Source organism: Mustelus asterias, chromosome 22 (assembly GCF_964213995.1).
Source record: "Mustelus asterias chromosome 22, sMusAst1.hap1.1, whole genome shotgun sequence".
NCBI classification, from domain to species: domain Eukaryota; kingdom Metazoa; phylum Chordata; class Chondrichthyes; order Carcharhiniformes; family Triakidae; genus Mustelus; species Mustelus asterias.
The window spans coordinates 30,600,649-30,624,537 of NC_135822.1; the positions used below are offsets into that span (position 1 = coordinate 30,600,649).

The 23,889-nt window shown below is 41.2% G+C and overlaps 1 protein-coding gene across 14 annotated transcripts in view; it reads right to left on the minus strand.

The window, feature by feature from the left end:
- Window positions 1-469: 469 nt before the first annotated feature.
- cdc42 (cell division cycle 42) overlaps window positions 470-23,889 on the minus strand; it is a 34,198-nt gene continuing 10,778 nt past the window's right edge. For 7 of the 14 annotated variants that reach the window (XM_078239080.1, XM_078239079.1, XM_078239086.1 and 4 more), the window contains 5 exons: window positions 13,032-13,188; window positions 8,681-8,753; window positions 7,141-7,250; window positions 5,997-6,194; window positions 470-1,506 (listed from right to left, as the gene is read on the minus strand). In XM_078239080.1, coding sequence (XP_078095206.1) covers window positions 1,414-1,506; window positions 5,997-6,194; window positions 7,141-7,250; window positions 8,681-8,753; window positions 13,032-13,136 — 579 coding nt within the window. In that variant the 5' untranslated portion in view covers window positions 13,137-13,188 and the 3' untranslated portion in view covers window positions 470-1,413. Of the gene's footprint in view, window positions 3,289-5,996; window positions 6,195-7,140; window positions 7,251-8,680; window positions 8,754-13,031; window positions 13,189-23,889 lie in introns of all 14 variants that reach the window. The other 7 variants (XM_078239088.1, XM_078239087.1, XM_078239091.1 and 4 more) reach the window with 3 other exon arrangements.

Here is a 23,889-nt window from a genome sequence, read left to right on the forward strand (position 1 = left end):
TTAAAAGATTGCCAAAAGCTTCATTGTTGCCCTAATTTTATTCTACCCATTCCTTTTAACAAAATACGGTGTGCAAGTTTGAACCCACTGTGCAAGAGTGAATTGAACATGCAAGAATTCTGACCTACCCCAGTTTGAACATGCTTTCCTCTTCAGATTTAAGAATGATTTGCTTCTAGATGAAAATTGTAGCTACAAAATGCATGTTTAATGGGGATAACTGGGTACACTTAGAATTGCCAGCACCGACACTGGCCATTAAATGGTCAGGCATTGATTGCTGAAACCCAAACACCAGTTGGAAGGAGATTAAATTTGGCTGGCAATCTCAACTGAATATACCAGTGTACACAGATGCAGGGCAAAGCCAATGTCATTTAATTTACTCAAGTCTTCATACAGTTTTGCTTTAACAATGAATGCTGACAAATGAGCCAAGTTGGCAATCAATCTCAATACAACTCATCAATAAAGGCCATTAAGGTACAAGTTTAATATTTTGAAAATGCATATACAAAGAACTCAACATGAAATAAAGCTTTTGTTTTTAAACCAAAAAAAGTTACAAGGACAATGAAACATGACACTTCAAATGGAAAAAAAAATCAAAAGATTTGGTAAAATTTTAACACTGAATTCTACAAGGATCCTTAGCATTTATTATTCCCACAGGAATCCAGTCTGCACTTTTACGCACAAGTATCTCCCAGGCCACTCCCAAGCACAACAGTCCATCAACCACCTTTTCATGGCTCAAGCATCTGAGATTGCATGCCAACACGGAATTCAGATCCAATACCTAGCTTAGTCTAAACTGCCCATGTCATCACTGGGACTGCAGTAAATTACAATCTAATTCAAAAAAAAGTTTCATTTCCAGCTTTGAACTGTGACTCAATGGCAACTTCAGGTTGCCTCTGCAGAGAGCATTTCACAAAAGCAGTGTAAAGTGGGAGAAATTTGAAGTGAAGAATTAGCCAAAAACATTGCCACTAAAATCAGCATAAAGATACGTGGGCACCCAATGGTTTATTCTTGTGATAACAGGACAATACAGAAGTAGAACAGTGGGTGCTAGGTTGTTGGATGTGGCACTTGGGAGTGTGGCAACATCTTAAAAGCCATTAGTTGATCATTAAACAGAAGCAAATTACTGTGCAAGTCTCGTTTGTGGCAAGGAATTTTAGAACAGCAGATTAAAACCTAGTTTATGGATAAGTATCCAGTGGAAAATAAATCAGGAACAAAAAAAAAAATTCATCGACTACTAAATGTTACATTAGAAGGGGGAAAATTTACCATTGGCTAATTCTATTCCTCCCATCATCGCACTCGTGGTTTGTGCAGGGTGTTATTGCAAGATGATTTTTTTTTTTTAAACAATGCTTCAATATGTCAGCCTGCAGACACTGCTCATAACAGTGAACAAGGGCGTCTTTTCTTCTTGGGTTCTGGTGGCTCCAGGGCTGCCAATATCGCTTCGTCAAATACATTCTTTAGTCCTTTCTGGAAAGTGGGAGAGAAAGGTGGGGTCTCATTGTTACAGATTCAAAATAAAAACAAGAACCAAACCAAAAAACATTTGGGAAGCAAACCTTGTTGACAAATGTTAAAACATAGCTAATATCAATTGTTAAGTTAGAACATCTCTATAGGATTAACCACCTCAAAAGGATTCAAATGTGCCTTGCAAAGTTCACCATCTTGGGTTGGTTTCTTCCCATCTGACTTTAACACCCGAACAGCACCACCTCACTCCTCCTGACCATAATTTTCACTTCCAACATTACTTTTGGGTATCTCAAATGGTGGAAATAACTGGTGTAAAAAGTCTTGGAAGTTATATTAAATTTTTTTCGTCAAGGAAATAGGTTTAAAAAGTCAAGCTTGACAAGGACACTCACTTTACCTTATGAGCCCAGTACCCTCCCACCCCCAAAATAGCAGCACTAGAATGAATTACCTAGAAACGTGCATTTCCCTCTTATGCATACAACTGACCAAATACAACAATTTTAAAGCTTGCATCTGGGATGTTGGCACCATAACATGCTGATATTTACTGTACACGTTACTCTATAAACTTACTACGCATAACAGCTACCACTAACAACCTTGGCTCTCTGACCAACAGGTGCTATAGCTAAATTCTGCCTTGCATTAAAAGATGACAACTTTCATGAAGGAGACTTAAGACTGCTATTGGCAACATAGTTGGGACTCATGGTAGTATCTAGAACATTCAACATTTCTTACACCTTGCTGACAATAAGACAAAAGTAGATATTAAAGCACCCATCTAATATTTATATAAAAGGCTAGCACTATGCCCAAAGTTTATTCCATTTACACAGTAGCTAGAATGGTGCTCATCTAAAAAATTAGCTGCAACTAAATTAGAGTATGAGCACAACACCGCAGTTTGTTGCAATATTGCTTAAAGAACTGTCCCCACGTGTGAATGTCCATTTGCTTTGCCAGCTACACAGATCGAACAGTTTAAATCTTCAATACTGCACTTTACAAATCAAAGTTTGCTTTGCAATAGATTACTTAGAATTTTATTCAAGAATGGAGGTACTTACGAACAAAAGGATAGATTTTTTTTAAACCTAACAGGCCAAGCAGAGAAGAAAGAAAAAGCACAAGAATTTATTGGAAGGCTTACGCTACAACAATTGCCATGGGACTAAGAAAGTAGCTAAAGATGTGCTGTTAAAGCTCAGGCACAAAGTCACACAGTAGAGGCAGGGAGCAATAATGCAATGCAACCATGTGGCACTACTTAGTTGAAATAAGTTTAGCCAACCTGATAACAGCTACAATGAAGGATACCCCTCTTGTTTGCCACATTAGGTGAAGGGTAAAGGATAGAGAAAGCAAGAGAAGACATCAAAAATCCATATAGAATGCCATCAGCTCCATTTACACACATCTCCAATATGGCAAGCCAGAGAACTCATTTGAACCAACTTTATTTCAACCAAATTAACAGCAAGACACCCACAAAAAGGTGCAACTGTACAATACCTAGAGTACATCACAATTACAGGAGTAGAAATTTTTGGAAAAGGTCCAAAATGGCACCCAGCGACTTTTACATATCCACATGAAGGGGAGACTGGAACAGTTTAAAAAGGACGCATTTGAACAGCATTTCTATTGGATTGGATACAGAGAATTAAGATGGAGGGACACTTAGAATATACAGCATTTCCGCTTCCTTTGAGTTTCCGGTGGCTCGAGGGCAGCTAGGATAGCCTCATCAAAAACATTCTTCAGACCTCTCTACAAGACAAGGTTTGGGGGAGGAGAGAGAGAGAGAGAGAGAGAGAGAAAAGAGGGACGGGAGTGGAAAAACAGCATGAAGTTAGAGGAGAGACTCAGGTTAGAAGCAAGACAGTTTTAACAGCACCCATTTAACCAGGGATTAAGAGTACCCAACACACCTGAATAAAGCAAATCTGCACTGGTCAGAAGTGAGCAGGTTGGTTCAGGCAGGACCATTCGGAAAAGGAAGCCTGCTAAAAACCAACTTGCTACTTCTTCAATGCTGGCTGGCTCATTTTATTCCAAGCTCTGGCACTTAAGTGTTGTCCACATTCAAATTGTAACCGAGGAGTGGGGAGAAAGCTTCACTTATAGATGGACCCAAAGCCAACCTGCCCATTATTGCTAGATGAGATGGCACACCAATTTGCTGGCTGACAGATATCTAACCAATAAACTGCTCTTCAAAAACAGAAAACAGTCGTGAGGGCTTTCAGCATCTTGGGGAAAAAAATCAGCATCTTGTACTTGTTAATGAAAAACAGGTTGCATCATGGCAGCAAGATTTCATACTGCTTTTAAAAGTTTGACTCAAGTCAACATTTCACATTTTAACAGTCAAGACTCAAGAGCATCTGGAGCTCCAATCCCAACATGTTCAAGCTTGTCTTTCAAAAATTGTCTAAAATGTCAGTCATTGCTTTTTTAAAAAAAGATCAAGTTTATTGCTTCTCATTCAGAAAGCTGTTGAATCAGATTAAAAAACTTACAATGCAGCAGTAGCTTCAACTAGGACCAAATCTGGTTGTTGGGGTGGGGGTGCTGCTAAGGAGAACAAAATGCAGTAGAACAGTAGCAGAAGAATTGTGACAAACCAGAAAGTCTTAGGTTTAATTCTTAATTGTGCCAAAACTCATTTCACCTGCATAGGCGAGTGCAAAACTACAATGGGCTGTTTTTTTAAAAAAAATTCAATCATTGCAGACTGAACTGATGCAGCCCTCATCTCAAACAGTTGAATAAACTACCAGTACAGGCCTCATGAACAGCCACATGGGCAAGATAAAAACTACTAGCATTACAGCAGCCATGCCCATGCTGCTGTTTGAGGGGACATGGGATGCAGTGAATGAAGTGGATGGAAGTGGGAAAGAATAATATAGGACCAGACAAGCTTAGTACCAATAAGTTTGTCCATAGCTATGTTAATCCTAATCCCCTTCCCACTGTAAAAATGACAGAAGGGGTGTAAAAAAATAGGTGCCCCTCAACTCCTTCCCCCAACATTTCTTTCAACAACCAAAGGAAAAACTATCCATGGCAAGGTAACTTGTATCTTTGATAACCGAAAGACTATCTCCTCCTTCCCACCTCAACACCACAGATATATTTCATGACGGGGAATTAAAATCAGAGCCACCTTAGTCTCGACAGGTTAGTGTAAACCTCAATGCTTATCCACGAGTTATTTTAGTGTAAGCAGGCATTGACAATGCACGAATTCCAATACACCTACACCCTAAATTAACAATTGACATTTAAATTCCAAATGAGCCAGCCCGAAATAGGTCAGCGTTCAGAGGGGACATGATAAATTAGCATTTAGATGGTAAGACTTGTATAATGGATAGATACAATCAAATGATCTTCATCCAAGTTCACGAGATGGAGCCAGCATTTTAAAAGTGGCAGACCAGAAACAAAAAACATTGGACAGATGTTTCAAGGATCAATATATTGAAACGTTGACTGTCCCATTACAGTCTGAAAATATTGTATTTAATAGTTTAAACTGCTTGTCCAGAATAGATAGCATCAACAAGCCCTTTGACAACTTGAGATATTTAACTAGAAGCATCAAACCAGTTGAGTAACTCATTCTAATATTTAGTGATAGCAGCAATTTAATTCACAAGTGTTTTACATTATAAATTAAGGTCAAACAGCAGCCACGTTCTGATAGACAAAGTATGAATCTACATGGTCTGTGGCCTGCCTAGTTTCCAGAATGAGGCATTTTGCTTGTGATTTTAAAGCAATTCTCTATTCTTTCATGGCAAGACTGACATTTGTTGCTGATCCCAAACGGAGTGGCTTGCTAGGCCACTAAGAGTCACCCATTACTATGGTTTTGAAATTACATGTAGGCCAAACCAGGTATGGGTAACAGATTTCCTTCCCTTCCAGTGAACCAAATGGTCAACATTAGAGACCAACTTGACATTCTGGAATCAAAATTTATTCTACCAACTGATTTGAACCAGTATTTCAGAGGAATAACCTGGGCCTCTGGATTACTAGTCCAGTGACATTACCACTACACCATCAACCCATATAAAAAGTCATGTTTGGACAACATGCTGCTCAAACAAGTATCTTAGCTAATGCGAGATGAAGAATTATGCAGTAGAGCAGTTAAACATTGTTGAACTGCACAAGTAGGCAAAGGTTAGCTCACCACCAGCACAAGTTGTGCAGCAATGTAAATGCTGTGGCTCCAATCTCCATGCCAGAATGCAGAAAGCAGTGACAGCAAACGATGCAACTTTACAAAATGGGCAATTGAGTCAGAACTAAGAACTATAAACACTTTCCCCTCTAGATTAATTTGGGGTGCACCTGCATAACTCCCAAATCCAGGTGAGACGTGCATTAAGACCAAATCTCTTTTGGAATGTTGCCCAAAAAGGTTAAACAAGCTCCAGAGGAATAGTTTAAGCACTTACTTGTGTCAGAGCAGAACACTCCACATATTTGACTGCTTTCAGGTCCTTGGCCAGTTTTTCAGCATTATCCAGGATGATGGGCTTCTGTTTATTCTTGGCAAGTTTCTCAATGGTTGAGGAATCATCTCTTAGATCAATTTGAGTCCCAACCAGCAGGAATGGAGTCTTTGGACAGTGGTGAGTTATCTCAGGTACCCACTATATAGAGGATCAGTAAAGAATTAGAACATTTTTAAACTTTATTCAAGTAGCACCTTCAATAGCTCACTACATTTGACAAAAACAGAATGACAACTTTAGGATGTTTCAAACTAAATGCCTTGCATAAAATTAAATGTAACTATGATAATAGTCTACAATTGTCTGATGTGTCTTGTAGCTGCAATTCCTCGAGTGGATTGCACATCACACCATGGCCAGTTGCTCAAAAAAGGCCATGTAATCTTTCACAGGGAAAAAGACTAGTTTATAAATTTGTAAAAGCCTTTTTGCAACACAGATGCTAGGACAATCCTGCTGTTCCAAGGCAACTGCAGTCTGACAAGAGAATCTCATGGTCAAGATGTTAAAAGCTGGCAAATTTCCCAGGAACAGGTGGCACAAGCTAAAGCTAAGGGCAACAGCTGCTAGAGTAGTGAGTTACTGAACTGAATTTATGGAATGCAAATTTAAATGCCATACATTGTGATCCGACCAATATTTTAAACATAGTCCCAACTGGTGAACTGATATCCTTTAGGCAAGATTGCCCATAGTCCTTACAGAATTTGGCTTATGCGACTAATTCTCGCCTGTCCTCTGGTGTGGACAAGCAAACTCAGTTGCACCAAACAACAAATGCTGCAGTAATTCAAGGCAACAGCCAGGTCATCCATCTTGAATATCAGATCTTGCCAGCCGCTCTCACATCACTTCCCTCTAAGCATTGATAAGAGTCCAAAGAAAAGTGGCTCAAAGTCATTCTAGCCCTCATGTCTCTGACTGGAGAACCCAAGCACCAGTAGCAGAGACGTGTCTTCTCTACCAGATGTGGATCAGGCAGCTGATGTAGAATGAACCATGGTTTACCCAACAGAAATTAAACTTTCAAGCAAGTGAGGAACTGTGCCAAGTAAAAACTTCAGCAAGGACTGAAAGTACAAACCTTTTCTTTAACATTTTCAAATGAAGATGGTGACACAACAGAAAAGCACACAAGGAAAACATCGGTCTGTGGATAGCTCAGTGGTCGTAATCGATCATAGTCTTCCTGACCTGAAGACAAAGTATCAAATGTTTAACCAAAGCAGAAAAAAAATTTTAAAACCAGAATCAGCCCCAGTACCTATACAAGATTTCCATAAACTATACTAAAGTTATCTACCAGCTAAAAGTAATGTCAAAAGTTTCACACTCAGAACGAGTGATTATGGAAGCTGAAGTTAACGCCAAACAGTGCAACCCAATTACATCAGTCCACAAAAAGATATTCAGCAGTCTAAATACAAAGATTCTTCTAACAACTATTAACATCCAAGGTTACACCCAGCAAACAAGATTTGACTTGAGGATCAAATACAGGAAGATCAAAAATCTAATCCTGCCCCCAAACACTGTTCTTGGAGAATTCCAAAGAATAATGAGCCAAGAGAAAAAAAATCCTCCTCACCCTCAGCTTGAAATGAGACCACTTTAAGCTGTACCTAGTGCTAGAATCTCCCCCCTCCAAAAAAGGGAGAAGCATTCTCTCAGCAAAAGTAAATACAAGACAAGATTTGCAGATGCTAATAGAAACTTGCAAATTGCTGTTAAAGATCTGCATTGTCAAAAGGCTCAGTCATGCACAAAACTGACTATTCACTTTCCAAGTGCATGGCTAAATCACTTTATCAAGTTAATCAAATTTGTGGACAAAGAATGCCCCAAGAACAAGTCTAACATAGCATTAATTGAATGACCAGACATTTGAAGATACAAAATGGCCTTTTAATGGTCACTTAATCACCTCACGCCTATTTAAAACGAGCTAGCAGGGACCAAACTCAAATCAGAGTTCATTCCAGAACAAGAGGAATAACTAGTTTGGAGAAGTCAGTTTACTGAGTAAAAAAAGGGGCTAATTCAAAGTTCTGCCTCACTACTGTTTGCAACCCAAGAACTCAGAAAATTTAAGACATGCAAAACAAAAAATATTTATTGCTACTTCCTTCCCGCAAAACCTTGTGTTTTGGGAAATGCTGCTAAAAGCCTTATTCCTAAATGACATGATCAGCTATAGATCTGACTGGATTATAAATAAATTCCAAGTCCCATTAATAATGCACCCTAGTATATCTGACCAATTACAGGTGAAAACGTAGTATAGAATTGATCATTTTGCTTGTGCTAAACGCCTTCAGCTGAGAAATCATGCAGCAGCATGTCTGAAACTTGCAAGTCTTACCTGCCCCAATTAGTGCATTGGTCAATATTTCCATATATACATCAGGACTCCAAACCTTTCTATGCAACTCAAGTTATTATTGCAGGCATGTGCCTTCCCCCCCACAAATGAACAGCCAGACCCTAAACTTTATCATATGAATGGCCTACCAATTGTCAGTGAGCATGGCTATGACAATGTTTCTGCTCAAGTCACCCGAAACACCCATGAGCATAACCTGCTGACTCTATCCCTCAGGTTCATTTTGGACAATCATTCTTACCTGCAGTATCAAACAGTCCTAAGGTATATGGTTCACCTCCGATCATAACTGTTACAGCATAGTTATCAAATACCTGCAAAACAGCACAAAGATCAGCAAGTTATTTGCAATATACGAGACCTGTGCAACTGAAAACCCCTCCAGAATTGCAGACAGAAAAGCATTTGAGACCATTTAGCTCAAGTTGCAAACTGGCAACAAGAGTAGACAGTGCATCAAAATTGGATTCAAAATATCATAAGCCGTCTCCACATTGTCCCAGGTTTCCCGAAAGGAGAAGAATGTTGTACAATAGAAGAGAGATTCTTTAATTTAAATGAATGAAAGCAAAATATTCTGATAGAGTGCACAAGTGAAATTTGAGACAGTCACCCATGTTTATGATATTCCAATAACTCCAGTAACTAGTCACAACGTGTGAGCATCTGTTAGTAAGTGGAAACATATAGCTCAAGTAATTGCAAGTTGCATGCTAATGCACATTTTTCAATTTGATGTTTGCCCTCAAGACTGCATAAATACACATTCCATATCAGGCATGAAGTACTACCATTGTACAGAGATGTACCTCAAGAATGGAACACACTATGGATAAATGTTGAATTTCATTGCACTGTAATTTCAACTTAGAATGTTTTTGAACATTTAAGTACATCTTTAGAAAAAGTGCTCGATTGTAAGAAAAACCTCTCCATCCAGTCCAACTATTCATATGTCAAGAGCCCTCAACTATTGGATGGTACTACACCAGTAGAAGCTACAGGCAGATTCATATGTTATACAAAAACAAAGGCTTAAAAGAAACTTGCACAAGTTAATTAATCCTGTACTGCACTCAAATACACCCATGTGCAGCAAACTGTGGAAATTCCTGAACTCTCCATGTTTCCTAGTTATCACAACCATAAAGCTTTCCAAAAATCTTACAACTTCAATCCCTGGCCCCTGCAATCAACTACACTGAACTACCCATCATCCAGTAAATCGTAAACCAAACACTGAATGAAGTGTGACCCTACACAAGCCACCAACATTCACCTCTTTCCTCACACCCAAAACAAAATGTTCCTCTTGCTCATCATTTGCCAGTTTCAAAAATTCTACAGAATTGCAATTTAAAAATCTCCATGTCAAAGTCAACAAAATACAACTTCACTTTAAGCCCCAAATTAAATTTTGATACCATCATCCCACTAGCTCATGTACTCACTGTTCTATCTTCATCCAGGCCCAATTCACTAACAGCATGTTAACTTGTCACTAATCCTAGAATTGTTCATAATTTCACTTGGCAAAGCACATTAGCTCACAAATAACTAGCATTTACAGCACAAACATACCATGTGACCCATGTTGTGCATAAGCACTCTTTTCTAACTTCAGCAAAACCTGCCTTTTCTCCCTCATTTACTTACCCAGCTTCCCCTTATACAATGTGGGGCAACTTGCATCCAGTTTTAGTGTCCCTGGCCAAGTGAACCTTTCAACTGCTTGCACAGGAACAAGAGAGAGAAAATCGGAGTCACATTAGAGTCAATGCCCAAAAGCTTGGTCAAAAAAGAGGCAAGCTTGAAGGAGTGTTAGGAGGAAAGCAGGACAGAGGCAGTTGGGGAGGCACAGGCCTAGGCAGCTGCAAGCAGTCAACAGTGAAATGATTGAGGATGCCGAGAAGACTAGAATTCAAGCAAAGATATTGGAGGGCTGTGGGTTCAAGATAGGAAGGGGAATCATGGTGGAATCCGAATACAAGGATGAGAATTCAAAAGAATTGAAATGTTCAAAAATCACAATTTTCACTTTGTAAAATGGCACCTCAAGTTTAAACAAGTAGGATATCAAGATTACTTAAAATTAATCCTAAAAGCCAAGAAATCTGTTAACCACTGTAGGAGATTTTGTAACAGCTGCTTAACCACACGTGATCTGAGTGTAGTGAATACAAAGACAATTATGTATTGTGAAGTTTGCATTAGGAATGTACAAATACTATTGATGACTGATATGAGAAACAGTTTATAAACAGGAATCCAAATGACTTCACAAGCAAGCGTCCATGGGGTCTTATTTGATTCTTCACGCCTACTTGATTGACATGAATTACTGCTGCTAAGCACAGGTGTCAACCAACTGTTTGCCCAGGCATGGAAACTGGACTCAAGCTGGCTCCACTAAAAGAAGTTTCTACCAAAGATTAACTGCTAAGGAAAATTGAAAGTCAAATATCTTTTACCAAGATTTAGTTAGTAATGCTGGGTTAATTTCCTCATCCGAGTGGGTATTGGATTAAGTGAACAGGGCCAAGTGGAAATAACCTTGCACTTTGGATGGGCCTTGTCCAAGGCACAGTAATGCCACACACATGTCTCAGCAGAAAGGTAATCTTTGCTTTATTCACAACATGTGGAGCTGCCAGCATTGGACTGGGATAGGCACAGTAAGTAGTCTCACAACACCAGGTTAAAGTCCAACAGGTTTGTTAGCACGAGCTTTCAGAGCGTTGCTCCTTGGCCTCTTGTCAAACCAAATAGCGTTACTCCTTGGAGACATGAATCTCCATCAAGGACGGTCACCTCAGCACCTCACTGTACCGCAAGCCCACGGATAACCTCACGATGCTCCACTTCTCCAGCTTCCACCCTAAACACATTAAAGAAGCCACCCCCTATGGACAAGCCCTCCGTATACACAGGATCTGCTCAGATGAGGAGGATCGCAACAGACACCTCCAAACGCTGAAAGATGCCCTTATAAGAACAGGATGTGGCACTCAACTCATCGATCGACAGTTCAGACGTGCCACAGCGAAAAACCATACTGACCACCTCAAGACAAAAATGGGACGCAGTGGACAGAATACCCTTCGTCGTCCAGTACTTCCCCAGAGCAGAGAAGCTACAACATCTACCCCGGAGCCTTCAACATGCCATCGATGACAACGAACATCTCACCAAAGCCATCCCCACACCCTCACTACTTGCCTTCAAAACAACCACGCAACCTCAGACCATTGTCCGCAGCAAACTACCCAGCTTTCAGGAGAATAGTGACCACAACACCACACAACCCTACCACAGCAACCTCTGCAAGACGTGCCGGATCATCGACACGGATGCCATCATCTCACGCGAGATCATCCAAGGTACACACTCTTGTGACTCGGCCACCACTGTCTACCTGATACGCTGTAGAAAAGGATGTCCTGAGGCATGGTACATTGGCGAGACCAGGCAAACGCGACAACAGATGAATGGACAGCGCCCAACTATCACCAGGCAAGAGTGTTCCCTTCTTGTCAGGGAACACTTCAGCAGTCACGGGCATTCAGCTGCTGATCTTCAGGTAAGCATTCTCCAAAGCTGCCTTCACAACACATGACAACGCAGAATCACTGAGCAGAAACTGATAGCCAAGTTCCACATACGGGGACGGCCTCAACCGGGATCTTGGGTTCATGTCACACTATATGTAACCCCGCATGACTTGCAAAATCTCACTAACTCTCCTGGCTGGAGACAATTCACATCTCTTTAATCTGTGCTTAACCCTCTCTCCACTCACATTGTCTGTACCTGTAAAGACTTGATTACCTGTTAAGACTCACATTCCAACCATTATCTTGTAAATTGAGTTTGTGTCTATATATGCCCTGTTTGTGAAACAAATCCTGCACTCACTTATTCATGACAATTAATGGTGCAGCAATAGTTTAAATATAACCAGAGAACGCAATTGAAGGCCCCAGTATACACAGCAGCAATAAAGGAACTCAGGAATAGAAGAAAATACACAGCAACAGAAAGAGAAAATGCCAGAAAATCACAGGTCTGACAGCATCTTTGGAGATAGAATAGAGCCAACGTTGGGAGTATGTTTATCGTAGAAAATGCACAGCACCAGTCAAGTTGCAGGAAAAAAAGGGAGGATATAGAAAAATTTAATCTAATCTCAGGGGTCTGGGATAACCAAATTTTTATTCTCCACAACATGGCCACAAATTGTTTTGCTATTGTGATTCAAGTATATGAATGAGCAGATTAGAAAACCAATTTCTTCAAGAAAATTTGGAGCACCTGCCCTAGTGATTCCACTCTGGATCCCTGGAGGACAACAGTATTAGTGACCAGTTTCTATGCCACTTTTCTGAAACATTTGCAGAAATGAGATCAATAGAAACGCTGCATTATAGCTACAAATCTAAACACTGCCCACAACTGGACTTCCAAAGGGTTTGCTTAGGCTCCATCATGCTAATTGTGTTCCAGGCTAGCAACTGAAATTCAGTTGAGTGTTCATTTGATGGTATAAAGCACAATCATGTGTTCACATTGAGGAATAGGCAAATTTCACTTACCGTGGGAACATACTCTGATGGAAATTTGTTTGTTGTATAGGAGATTAAGAGACAGGTTTTACCAACAGCACCATCACCAACTACAACACACTTAATAGTCTGCATAGTTGTACGTCACTGGAATTCCACCTTCACACTTTACCCAATGTATTGGTATCTGTAAAAGATAGATCATATTAGAAATCTGCAGAATCCCAGCTTAGCACAAGTCACCTTACTCACCCTTTTGCTATCATTCTAAGGTTTGAAATTTATTCATTTATGAACACAGGCAAGCCAGCATTGAGGGGGGCTTTGAGAGTCAGCCAAAATGGGATCGCAAGTGCCAAAGTACAGATTGGGGTAGCACTCTGTACAAACATGTTTGCGGGGAAGACTGAAAACTTATTGCAAGTCAAATGCAGCTGACAGGTTCCTGCTCAAGGCTTTTCTATTCTACCAAATCATTCTTCTGAAGTGAAGTCTGACTTGCACCTTTGCTAGCAAGTCCTCCTACAAAGCCCGCTTCCTCAAACTCTGCTCATGATTTTTAAATGAACAAACTTTAATGTGTTTCATGTAAAACTAGCTTGATGCAAAGTTCAGTATGTAGGCAAAAAGAATTAAACATCCAAAGTGTAGGGCACAAGTGGTTTCATATAGTTGATACACTGGCATAGGGCATAGTTGCCATGTCAAGTCAACTTACTTCCAAGAGAAATACGTGAGCTTCAGCAGAAACCTACAGATTTATAATAGCCTTGCCATACTATTATGGGCAAATTGTCAGAAATGTAAACTTTAAGCTACACAGATTGCATTCATAGTACCGATCAATAAATGAACCCAGACTGTTTGCAAATCAAGAATAAAATTTGAGGGGATCATTAGGCTGGCAAAACCTGTTTTCAAATTTTGTGCTAATCAAAAAATGGTCAAGTGGTAAATGTAACAATTGCCCAAGTGTTTATGGGCTAGGGGGCCACATGCAGTCTACCTGGGCTCCCAAGAATGGTCCATGAGACTGACTGCTGCCCAATTGCAGGGTTGACACATTCTGCTGATTTCCCTCTGCATAGTTTTGTTCCTACCAATATAACTGAAGTAATACACATGTAAAGCAAGGGCAAGTGAAGTAAAGTGCAAGTTGACATTGACCGAACTGCACACTCCCTCTGTGTCCAAAGTTTAAATACTCTGTCTTTACCATTTGAAGTTCACAATTCTAATACATCAATAATTAAGCATATTCTACAGCACAGGAAACATTTAGTATGTATTAATATATTCAATCTTATTCTTGGGGTCATGACTGGTAAACAAGCCCAATTTTAATCTTATGGCCCACTGAGGTGGAGGGCCACTAACTAGCCTAGGTTGCCCATCCACTGATCTGGAACAGAGGCTTGTGTTTTAAATGCTGGGAAGAGGGTTAAACAACCCATCCACACTTGTCGCTGGAACAGAACTTTTAAAAAAAAAATCACAAGAACAATGAAAGATAGCTGCTCATCCTCAAATTTTGAAATTGGCATTGAAGGGGTTAAGGAACGTTCAAATGATTTGAGCGTGACCATCTTCCATGTAAACATCCTAACTGGTACAAACTTGGAGACAAGATGTACAGCAAACATAGTTCAGCAGCCACATAAAGGAGGGCTGGCAGTTCTAAAAGGTCACAGCTTTGACACATTAATCCATTTCTCTCCTTAGGTGCTGCCTGATGAGCATCTGCCACCCAGTTTAACCAGCAAAGACAGTTTTTGCTCTTGTAAAGAGGGACCAAAGTCAATTTCCTCAAACGTGGTAATTGTGAGATCCAAGTTTCTGCCGTTTTAGCACGAGCTACTTTTGACAGGGTCAGATACTCAGTAGCATGAAAACAAATTCCACATTTACCATCTAAAGTTGCCAAGTTTCATGTTCATTGCACAAAAAGGCAGAGGGCAAATAGCATTTTCTAATTATTTAGTACTTTCAGCAAGACCTGACCAATTTTACCAATATGGATCTGTTGTAATATCAGTACCAATATTTTAGTGCATTGCAGCCACAGAGTTTCCAACCTCCAATAACACAAACATTACAGTTCAAAAATCCCACAGACAGAATCTCTACATCAGCACACGCCCACACCCAGAGAAAAAATTATGAGCTGTCATTTACAAAGTTTGAGTTTTTAAAGCAAAAGGCGTTAACAAAAAATAAACAGGCTGCTTAAATGTTGGGGGGGGGGGAAGGCAGTCAGATTTGGGAAATTCTTCCTCATTAAAAAATCAATTCAGGAAACAAAGCTACAAGAGGCAGAATATTAAAAGTGTTCAATCAAGCAAAACAACTCAAGTGGTGCTTATTCATCAAGCTGGGTTTCAATTAGTGAAACAGTTGCTGTCATGTTCACGGAATAAAGGACATGAACCACCCACATCCCTTTTAGTGTTTTGCTGGTCTGCCTATGACAAAATTGCAGAGGCATATCCACAACACTTTCTGGTGTTAGTCACTCCTGTAAAGACAAATTTGCATAAACAACCACACTGAGTGACAGGAATATTTCAGAAGGTTTGAGGCACCTCAGCCCTTCCACCCACATCACCAAAAGAAAGCCCATCACAGACACCTTGAATAAGACCAGCAACTATCAAGGGTCTGGGGACTAAGCCAAGGGAATTGTGCACACAACATCACAAAAGTATCAAAGTTGCAAGCTCTAAATTCAAAATAAAAGCCAAAATCTGGATTTTTAAAAAATTAATTTGTGGTTCATGGGTTTCATTGGCTGGCCAGCATTTATTGGTCATCCCTAGTTGCCCTTGAGAAGGTGGTGGTGAGCTGCCTTCTTGAATCACTGCAGTCCATGTGCTGTGGGTTGACCCACAATGCCGTTAGGAAGGGAATTCCAGGATTTTGATCCAGCGACTGTGAAGGAATGCCGATATATTTCCAAGTCAGGATGGCGAGTGCCTTGGAGGGGAACTTGCAGGTGGTGGTGTTCCCATGCATCTGCTGAACTTGTCCTTCGAGATGGAAATGGTCATGGGTTTGGAAGGTGCTGCCTAAGAATCTTTGTTGAATTACTGCAGTGCAGATAGTACACACTGCTGCTGTGTCCGTGGTGGAGGAAGTGGATGTTTATAGATGTGGTGCCAATCAAGCGGGCTGCTTTGTCCTGGGTGGTGTCAAGCTTCTCGAGTGTTGTTGGAGCTGCACCCATCCAAGCAAGTGGGGAGTATTCCATCACACTCCTGACTTGTGCCTTGTAGATGGTGGATAGGTTTTGGAGAGTCAGGAGGGGAATTAGGTCGCCACAGTATTCCTAGCCTCTGACCTAGTCTTGGAGTTCTCCTTATGGTTGCATCAGCCTGGTCAATAAGATACCCTGAGCAAGGATGTCACCACCAAGGTCACACAATCATCCCAACTCATACTCCATTCTCCTCTTCCAATTGCAGAGTTAAAATCCTGAAGTCCTTAACAGTACCACCTTCAACAAAAAGCAACAGCATTTCAAGAGCAACTGGGAATGAGCAATAAGTGGTCATGTTAGGACACAGCAAGTCTCACAACACCAGGTTAAAGTCCAACAGATTTATTTGTTAGCACAAGCCACTAGCTTTCGGAACTTGATCCGAAAGCTAGTGGCTTGTGCTACCAAATAAACCTGTTGGACTTTAACCTGGTGTTGAGACTTCTTACTGTGTTTACCCCAGTCCAACGCCAGCATCTCCACATCATGTTAGGACAACCAACAGCAAAAAGAATGGAGCCAAAAAAATCTTGGATCTCAAAGCCAAAATAGGTTACAACCAAAACTAGCCACATAAACATTATACAATCTACATGGAGGCTCTGAACACAAAATTACTGCTCACCACAACCTATTATTTGTGAACTTCCTGACTGGATCCTTACATTGTGATCAGTGAGTGTAATTTTAAGTATACTTTGTTTTTATCCTGGCCAGTTAAAACAAGTTGCACTTCAAGATGGTGACCTGGTTGAGATATGTAGACTCACGTGCCAGATGAGACCCAAGAGCTCAAATTTATTCCACAAGCAACAAAAGTTCAAGATTTCAGGTCACCATTACAGAGCTCGAGTAGAAAGTTCAGCTTTGTTATTGGCTGCAAGACAGCCACACATCCTAAAAAGATATCTTAAGCATTGATAAACACACTAGCTTAAGTACACGATTAGGGCTGTTCCCCAACAGCCTAGCAACATTTAACAAGTTTAAAGCAAAATGCCAATATCATCCTTGTAAATCTTTGTACATCAATTCCTCTTGGCTTCTGTAGACTAGAACTGCACGCAAGCTTCACATTCTCCTTTTCTATTCCTCCAGAATAAACCACAGCACTGTTTGCATTTATGGCCTTCCTATCCTGCACTGCTATTTTTAATGATGCATCTGCACCCCTAGAAGAATACCCCTTGGAAGTATATGACTCAAGCACCTTTAATGTAATATCATATTTCCACCTATGGGAGTTTGCAATGTACAAATTGGCTGCAGCAACCCAAGCATAAAGGGGGCCAATTGCCATGAAAATGATGCATTAAGGGAAAAATGGACTTGCATTTATAAAGATCCCAAGGCACTTTAGTGTTCTAGAAAGCAAAAACAGATGAAAGGACTGAAGGTTTGGTTGCTAAATTTGCTGACAAGACATGTAGGAAAGTAAATTGTGAAGAGGACACAAGGAGGTTACAAAGGGGCAGAAACACAAGTTCAAGGATTGCTGGCAGGGTGGATGGGGAGAGGATGGTCTCAGAATCTAGAACTAGGAGTCACTTTTGTCATTCAAGACAGCCGAGAATCGAGGGCCACAAGTCTCTGGAACTTGCTTCCTCAAAAGGCAGTGGAAGCAGAGTCTTAAAGGCAGAGCTACATAGCTTCTTAATTAACAAGGGGGTGAAAGGTTATGGGGTAGGTAGGAATGTGGGGCTGAAGTTAAATCAGATCAGCCATAATTCAGTCACAAAAGGCAATAGTAAAACATAACCAAAAGCGCGATTAGAGCAGAGTGGCCTCAAGGGAGAAAGAGGTACAGAGTTGGGGAGGCTTTGGGAAAGATTTCCAAACATGTGTTTAAGGCAGCTGAAGGCACAGGTCATTATAAGAGGTGGCTGAGAATTCTCTCTGTTTGGGGAAAATCAAGGTGTTGCTCGACTAGAAGCCAAAGTTAGTTAGGGAATACATGGTGATCAAGTGAAGGGGACTTGGTGGAAAAACAAGACAGAAAGCAATGCTTTGGATGATCACGTTTGAGTGGACTGTGGGATGCTGGCCAAGAATGCATTGAAATGATTGTCAAGCCCAAGTTAACAAAAGCACAAATTAGCATTTCAGCGGCAGATCAGCAAAGGCAGGAGTGAAGTGAATGATATGGAGTTAGGCATCATACGGATGGAACATTGCAGCTTTCTGGTATCGCATTGAACCCTGCAGTGAGTTTCTGGGGCAGCATGGCAGCACAGTGGTTAGCACTGCTGCCTCAACTCCAGGGACCCGGGTTCGATTCTTGGCTTGGGTCACTGTGTGGAGTTTACACAGTCTCCCCGTGTGTTTCCTCCGGGTGCTCCAGTTTCTTCCCACATTGAGAGATGTGCTGGTTAGGTACATTGACCCGAACAGGTGTCTGACTGTGGCAACTAGGGGAATTTCACAGTAACTTCATTGCAGTGTTAATGTAAGCCTTACTAAAATAAACTTTCCTTTAAAAGTTTGATTCAGTCTCAAGACAGTTGCCTCAGAGAGGAATGAAGTCAGTAGCCAGTGAACAAGTTGAGTATGCAAAAGCATGCGCTTCAATTTTCCCAACACATGACCAGGAATTTTCTGCTCACCAGCATTGGAGGTTAGATAATAGTAACTGGAGGAATCAGCAGCACAACAGTGCTGGTGTCATCAGCCTTTAAAGGTGAAAACTAATGCTGGGTGTTTGGATAGAGATGGCAAAAGGGTGAACCCGTGGGTAACAAGAGGCAAATGGTACAGGAGTGGAAAAGCCATTATTAGGAAAAGCAGCACTAGCTATAATTACATAGATGAGTATGGGACACCCAGCTGGGAGTGAAGTCAGTGTCAGAGGCAACAAACATGCTCAGAAGTACAAGGTTGGGATGAGATTACCTTTGTCAGTCATGGGGTAACAGTTGGTAACTGATGAGAGCCATTTTCAGTACAATGGCAGACATGAAATCAGATTCTCAACATTCTCCCTCTTCCCCCCCCCACAACCCTCCAAGAATGTGGGTTTCACTGAAAGACCCATCCAACTGCCTTCAAGATGGTGATGAGCCACCTCAAACTGCTACAGTCCACATGGTGTAGGTAGAGTGCTGTTGTGAAGGGAGTTACAGGATTGATTGGATTTGTCACATGTATTAGTATACAGTGAAAAGTATTGTTTCTTACGTGCTGTACAGACAAAGCATACCGTTCATAGAGAAGGACAGAGTGCAGAATGTGTTACAGTCACAGATAGAGTGAAGAGAAAGATCAACTTAGGTGAGGTAGGTCCATTCAAAAAGTCTGGTGGCAGCAGGGAGGAAGCAGTTATTGAGTCGGTTGGTAAGTGTTCAGACTTTTGTATCTTTTTCCAGATGGAAGCGAGTATGCCCAGGGTGAGTGGGATCCTCAATTATGATGGCTGCTTTTCCAAGGCAGAGAAACGGTTAAGGAACAGCAAGTTGGTATGGTGTGGAGGGGAGTTTGCTGATACAGAACTGACTCAGCAAGATTAATTTCTGTATTACCTATATTTACTCCTATTACTCAAATAAGATTGGCCAGAATTGGGCTACCATTTAATTTATGCAGACTATTTCCAGTTACCAACTATGCAAGGGATCAGTGGGAGGGAAGGATACACACAGCTAGAGATTCTGTGGTGATCTTTATAACGCGAGTGCCAAGTGCTTGAAATTGCGAGAACAAAATGTGACATCCAGGGAAGAAACTGATGTTGAATCAGAGCTTAAAAGTCAGAGATCTCTTCTAGAGGGCATAATGAAGGGCAGCTGAAAGAGGGATCAACCATGGCATGGTTGAACAATAGACATCACAGCAGTTACAGGAAGACAGCACAAGACAGACAAGCATGACATAACATGACAGCAGATCTCTGGATAGATACAAGCAGCAGCAACGTCAACTCAGGTAATAAGATTGATAGTGTTGGGCTTACTATAGCTGTATATGAAGGATGGAAGTTGCATGTTAGTGACCACTGCTGGAAAATGCAACAATTCTAACATTTTCCAGAGTCACAGCTCCTTGGATAATGCAAAAGATGCAGGGATCGAGAGATCAGGCAAGGGTTTCAAGAGATCACAGATCAATGGTAGGTAAATGGGATTATGGTACACAGTTTAATTTAGTGCACAAATAGCCTACTGCTCAGAGTTTTCCAGCACATATTGGGGCCCTTCATGTCCACACCAGCCATCAAGCACCTATCTATTCTAATCACAGTTCATTTGGCCATTGCCTTGAACGCTAGGACATTGAGTGCTCATCCAAATACATAAAATGTTGAGGGTCACCACCTCTACCACCCTTTGAGGCAGCAAGTTCCAGATTCCCACCACCCTCTGGCGGAAAAGTTTTTCTTCATCTCCTATAAACCTCCAGCCCCCCCCCCCCCCCCCCAAATCTACGCCCCCACTGCAAAGGGTAAAGTTATCTACCCTATGCCCCTCAATTTTACACACAAAAGGAAAAGAACTCTAGCCTATCCAAACTCGATAGCTGAAATGCTCCAGCCCAGGCAACATCCTTGGTGAACCTCCTCGGCACCTTCTCTCGTGCAAATCACTTCCTTCTATTGTGTGGCGGTCAGAACTGTACACTACTCCAGCATTGGCCTAACCAGCATTTTATACAGATCTTCTACTCAATGCCTTGTTTGAAGACTAGAATCCCGTATGCCTTCTTAACCATCTTATCTGGCTATCTTCAGAGACACTGGTTCCTTGCAGCACAAAAAGGATGTTTGTCAGGTAAAGCAAGAATTTAAGAAAGGGTTATATGAACCTGCTCAAGGTGTGAAACCAAACAGCTGACCAGTACAGCTGCACCAAAGTGTTTCATCAAGCACTGAACAGGTAAATATCTTAACCATCAGTAGTCAGTCCTAATATTAAACATCCATGCAATTAGTAAGATTTTACAGAAGCATTTGAGTCCAAACGTATAATAAACTGACAAGTGAAGTGTGGCTGAAATTGAGAATATATAGAGGCCATAACAAATTGGCCAATTAGCTTATGTCAGTTCACGATGCACAAGTGTTGAAACAACAGAAAAGTGACTGGGCGTGTCTGAACACAGCAGGGCATGCTGCCATTGCATTTCTCCAACACCAGGGGGAGAAACATCCAATCAGTTTCACCTCCATTTAACCACTGGAGCCAAAACAAATCTACAAGCTTGAAAATTATATCTAGGTTAAAACAAACTTTTCAAAATTGAGCTTAGTCACCAAGCATCTATTGGCAACCAACTAGTTGAAATTCCACCTCAGCCACAATATGAAGCTGCAGAAAAGCTTTTTCAGTCTAGTACAAGTCTGAAATACCAGCTTCAGCGCAAATATAACCTCCAACCTTCCTGCTGTATGATTCTCACTTACCAGTACCTTCAGCAAGGGAGGCTGCTGATTCAGCCCAAGCGTACCAGAAATTCCTGAGTTGACCTAGGTATTCCCCAAATGCAACTAGCACCAAGTCAGCACCAGAAATATTTGACTCCTTTTCCGTCACTTGCGAATCACAGCCAGCATTCTAAATATTATGGACGTGAAGCAGAAAGATTTCCTGCTTTACTATTTCACAACCATATCAGAATCGCTAGTGTGGAAGAGGCCATTTGGCCCATTGAGTCTGCACTAGCTCTGACTTCCCCAGCAACCCCCACCCTATCCCCCATAACCCCACACCTTTCCCATGGCTAATCCACCTAACCTGCACATCTTTTGGACTGTGGGAGGAAACCAGGGCACTGGAGGTACCTTACGCAGACTCTGGGAGACTGTGCAAACCCCATGCTGGGACTGAACCCAGCTTCCTGGAGTTGAAAGGCAACAGTGCTAACCACTATGCCACCCCTAATCTAGAATCTTGCAATCCACTTCCATGCTGGATTAGGATAAAGTGAGGCTGTTGACAGCATCCAATGAAAGCTACTTTAACTTAGCTAATATTTTTTCCCAACACTGGTCTCTTTCACCAGAGAATGGGAGAGGTCTGCTGTAGACTATTTTAGAGCATAACCTTTGTAACACCTCTATAACAAACAGGAGGGTTAATGAAGTTCAACACCAAGCCGCAAATGATATGGGCAGATGCTTAAAAGTACATCAAGAATCTTCTTAAAGCAGGCAAAGGGGGTTAAAAGGCAAAATGTTTTAGCAAGGGAATTCTATAGTCTGAAGCATAGGCTGCAACAATGGTGGAGCTATTACAAGTCATCTGTGGGTGGGGAGAAGCAACAAAAAGGCAAGCAGAAATCCAAGGGTTGTAGGAGTGAGGGAAGTCAGCGAGGGGCAAGGCCAATGAATTTGTAAACAAGGATGAAATTTAGAAAGAGGGATTCCCACACTAAGCCAAGGTAGGTCAACAAACTCAGGCATGTGAACAGGATGAGTGCAAAGTACTTCAGTTATTCAGCCCACAAGTTCCTTTTTGTTTTACTGTAGATTTAGTACCAGTTGTGCTGCCACAATATACACAATTTGATGCAGTTTTTTTTAAATTAGTTAACCAACCATCAAGGTAAAAGGCAACTTACATTCACTCTGCAAGTGACTGAAGGAACATCTGTAGCTCAGTCACTATTTGACCTAAATCTGCACCCTAGCCACCACTGCAGTTAGCACAGACCACAGAAGGAAACAGCACCTTTCAGGACCACGCCATCCTAAAGCACTTCACAACTCATGAAACACTCTTGCAATTGCAATGCATGCATTTCTCAACATTGCAACTCTGCACAGCCACAAGAATTTAAAATTCAAGATTTAAAAATCAATAAAACCATAATTTTGTTGTTTAAAATCAAACTGGCTCACTAACCTCAGGAGAAAGAAGCTGCTGTCTTCACCTGGCCTGTTACTCCAGACCCACAGAAGTGTGCTTGAGAATTAACTGCACTCAAAAAGGCAAGCCAAGTTGTGTTTAAAAAACAGCTCACCGCCCCTTTAAATCCCAGAACAATTCAAATAATATTTTTTTAAAAACAGGTCATTGGGCTCAAATTAATTCTCCTTTGAAACACCTTTTGCTACATGAAGTACATAATTGCAAGTTGTGGCTGTGATTCACATATCACTTGCTGGCTGACGCACATACTTGCTTCTGAAATAGGATCACTAACAAAAAAGTCGCTATTCCAGTCCTTCACATAAAAAGGTGTCACTTAAACCAAATCCCAGATTTAAAAAGCTACTTAAACCAGTCACTCAAGTGTTAGAAAGTCGATAAGTATCATGTTCGCATTCCGGGTGCAGAGACAAACTGATTTTACAATCAAGGGTCAGATCAGAACAGTGCTGTGACTATTCAGACTGACAAGCAAAAACTTTGATGGCCTACAAAGGGAGGCCTGGGGCGTGTCAACATGTGGTGGTGATCTCACTGGAGAGAGCCATCTCAGAACCAATCAAACCAGAGTGGAAGAAAGTCATCCTCAATTGACTTAACTGCCTAAGACATGGTGCATTGATGACTGGAAAGACTTGCTGTCTTGTTTCAGAAATTTAGATTTACCAGCGCCAAAATGCACTGGTAAAGACCAGAAGTGAGAGATGCAGGCATATTGTGGAACCTGTTAACAGACCAATGCAAAGTGGCAGGCAAAAGTTGAATTTGATCA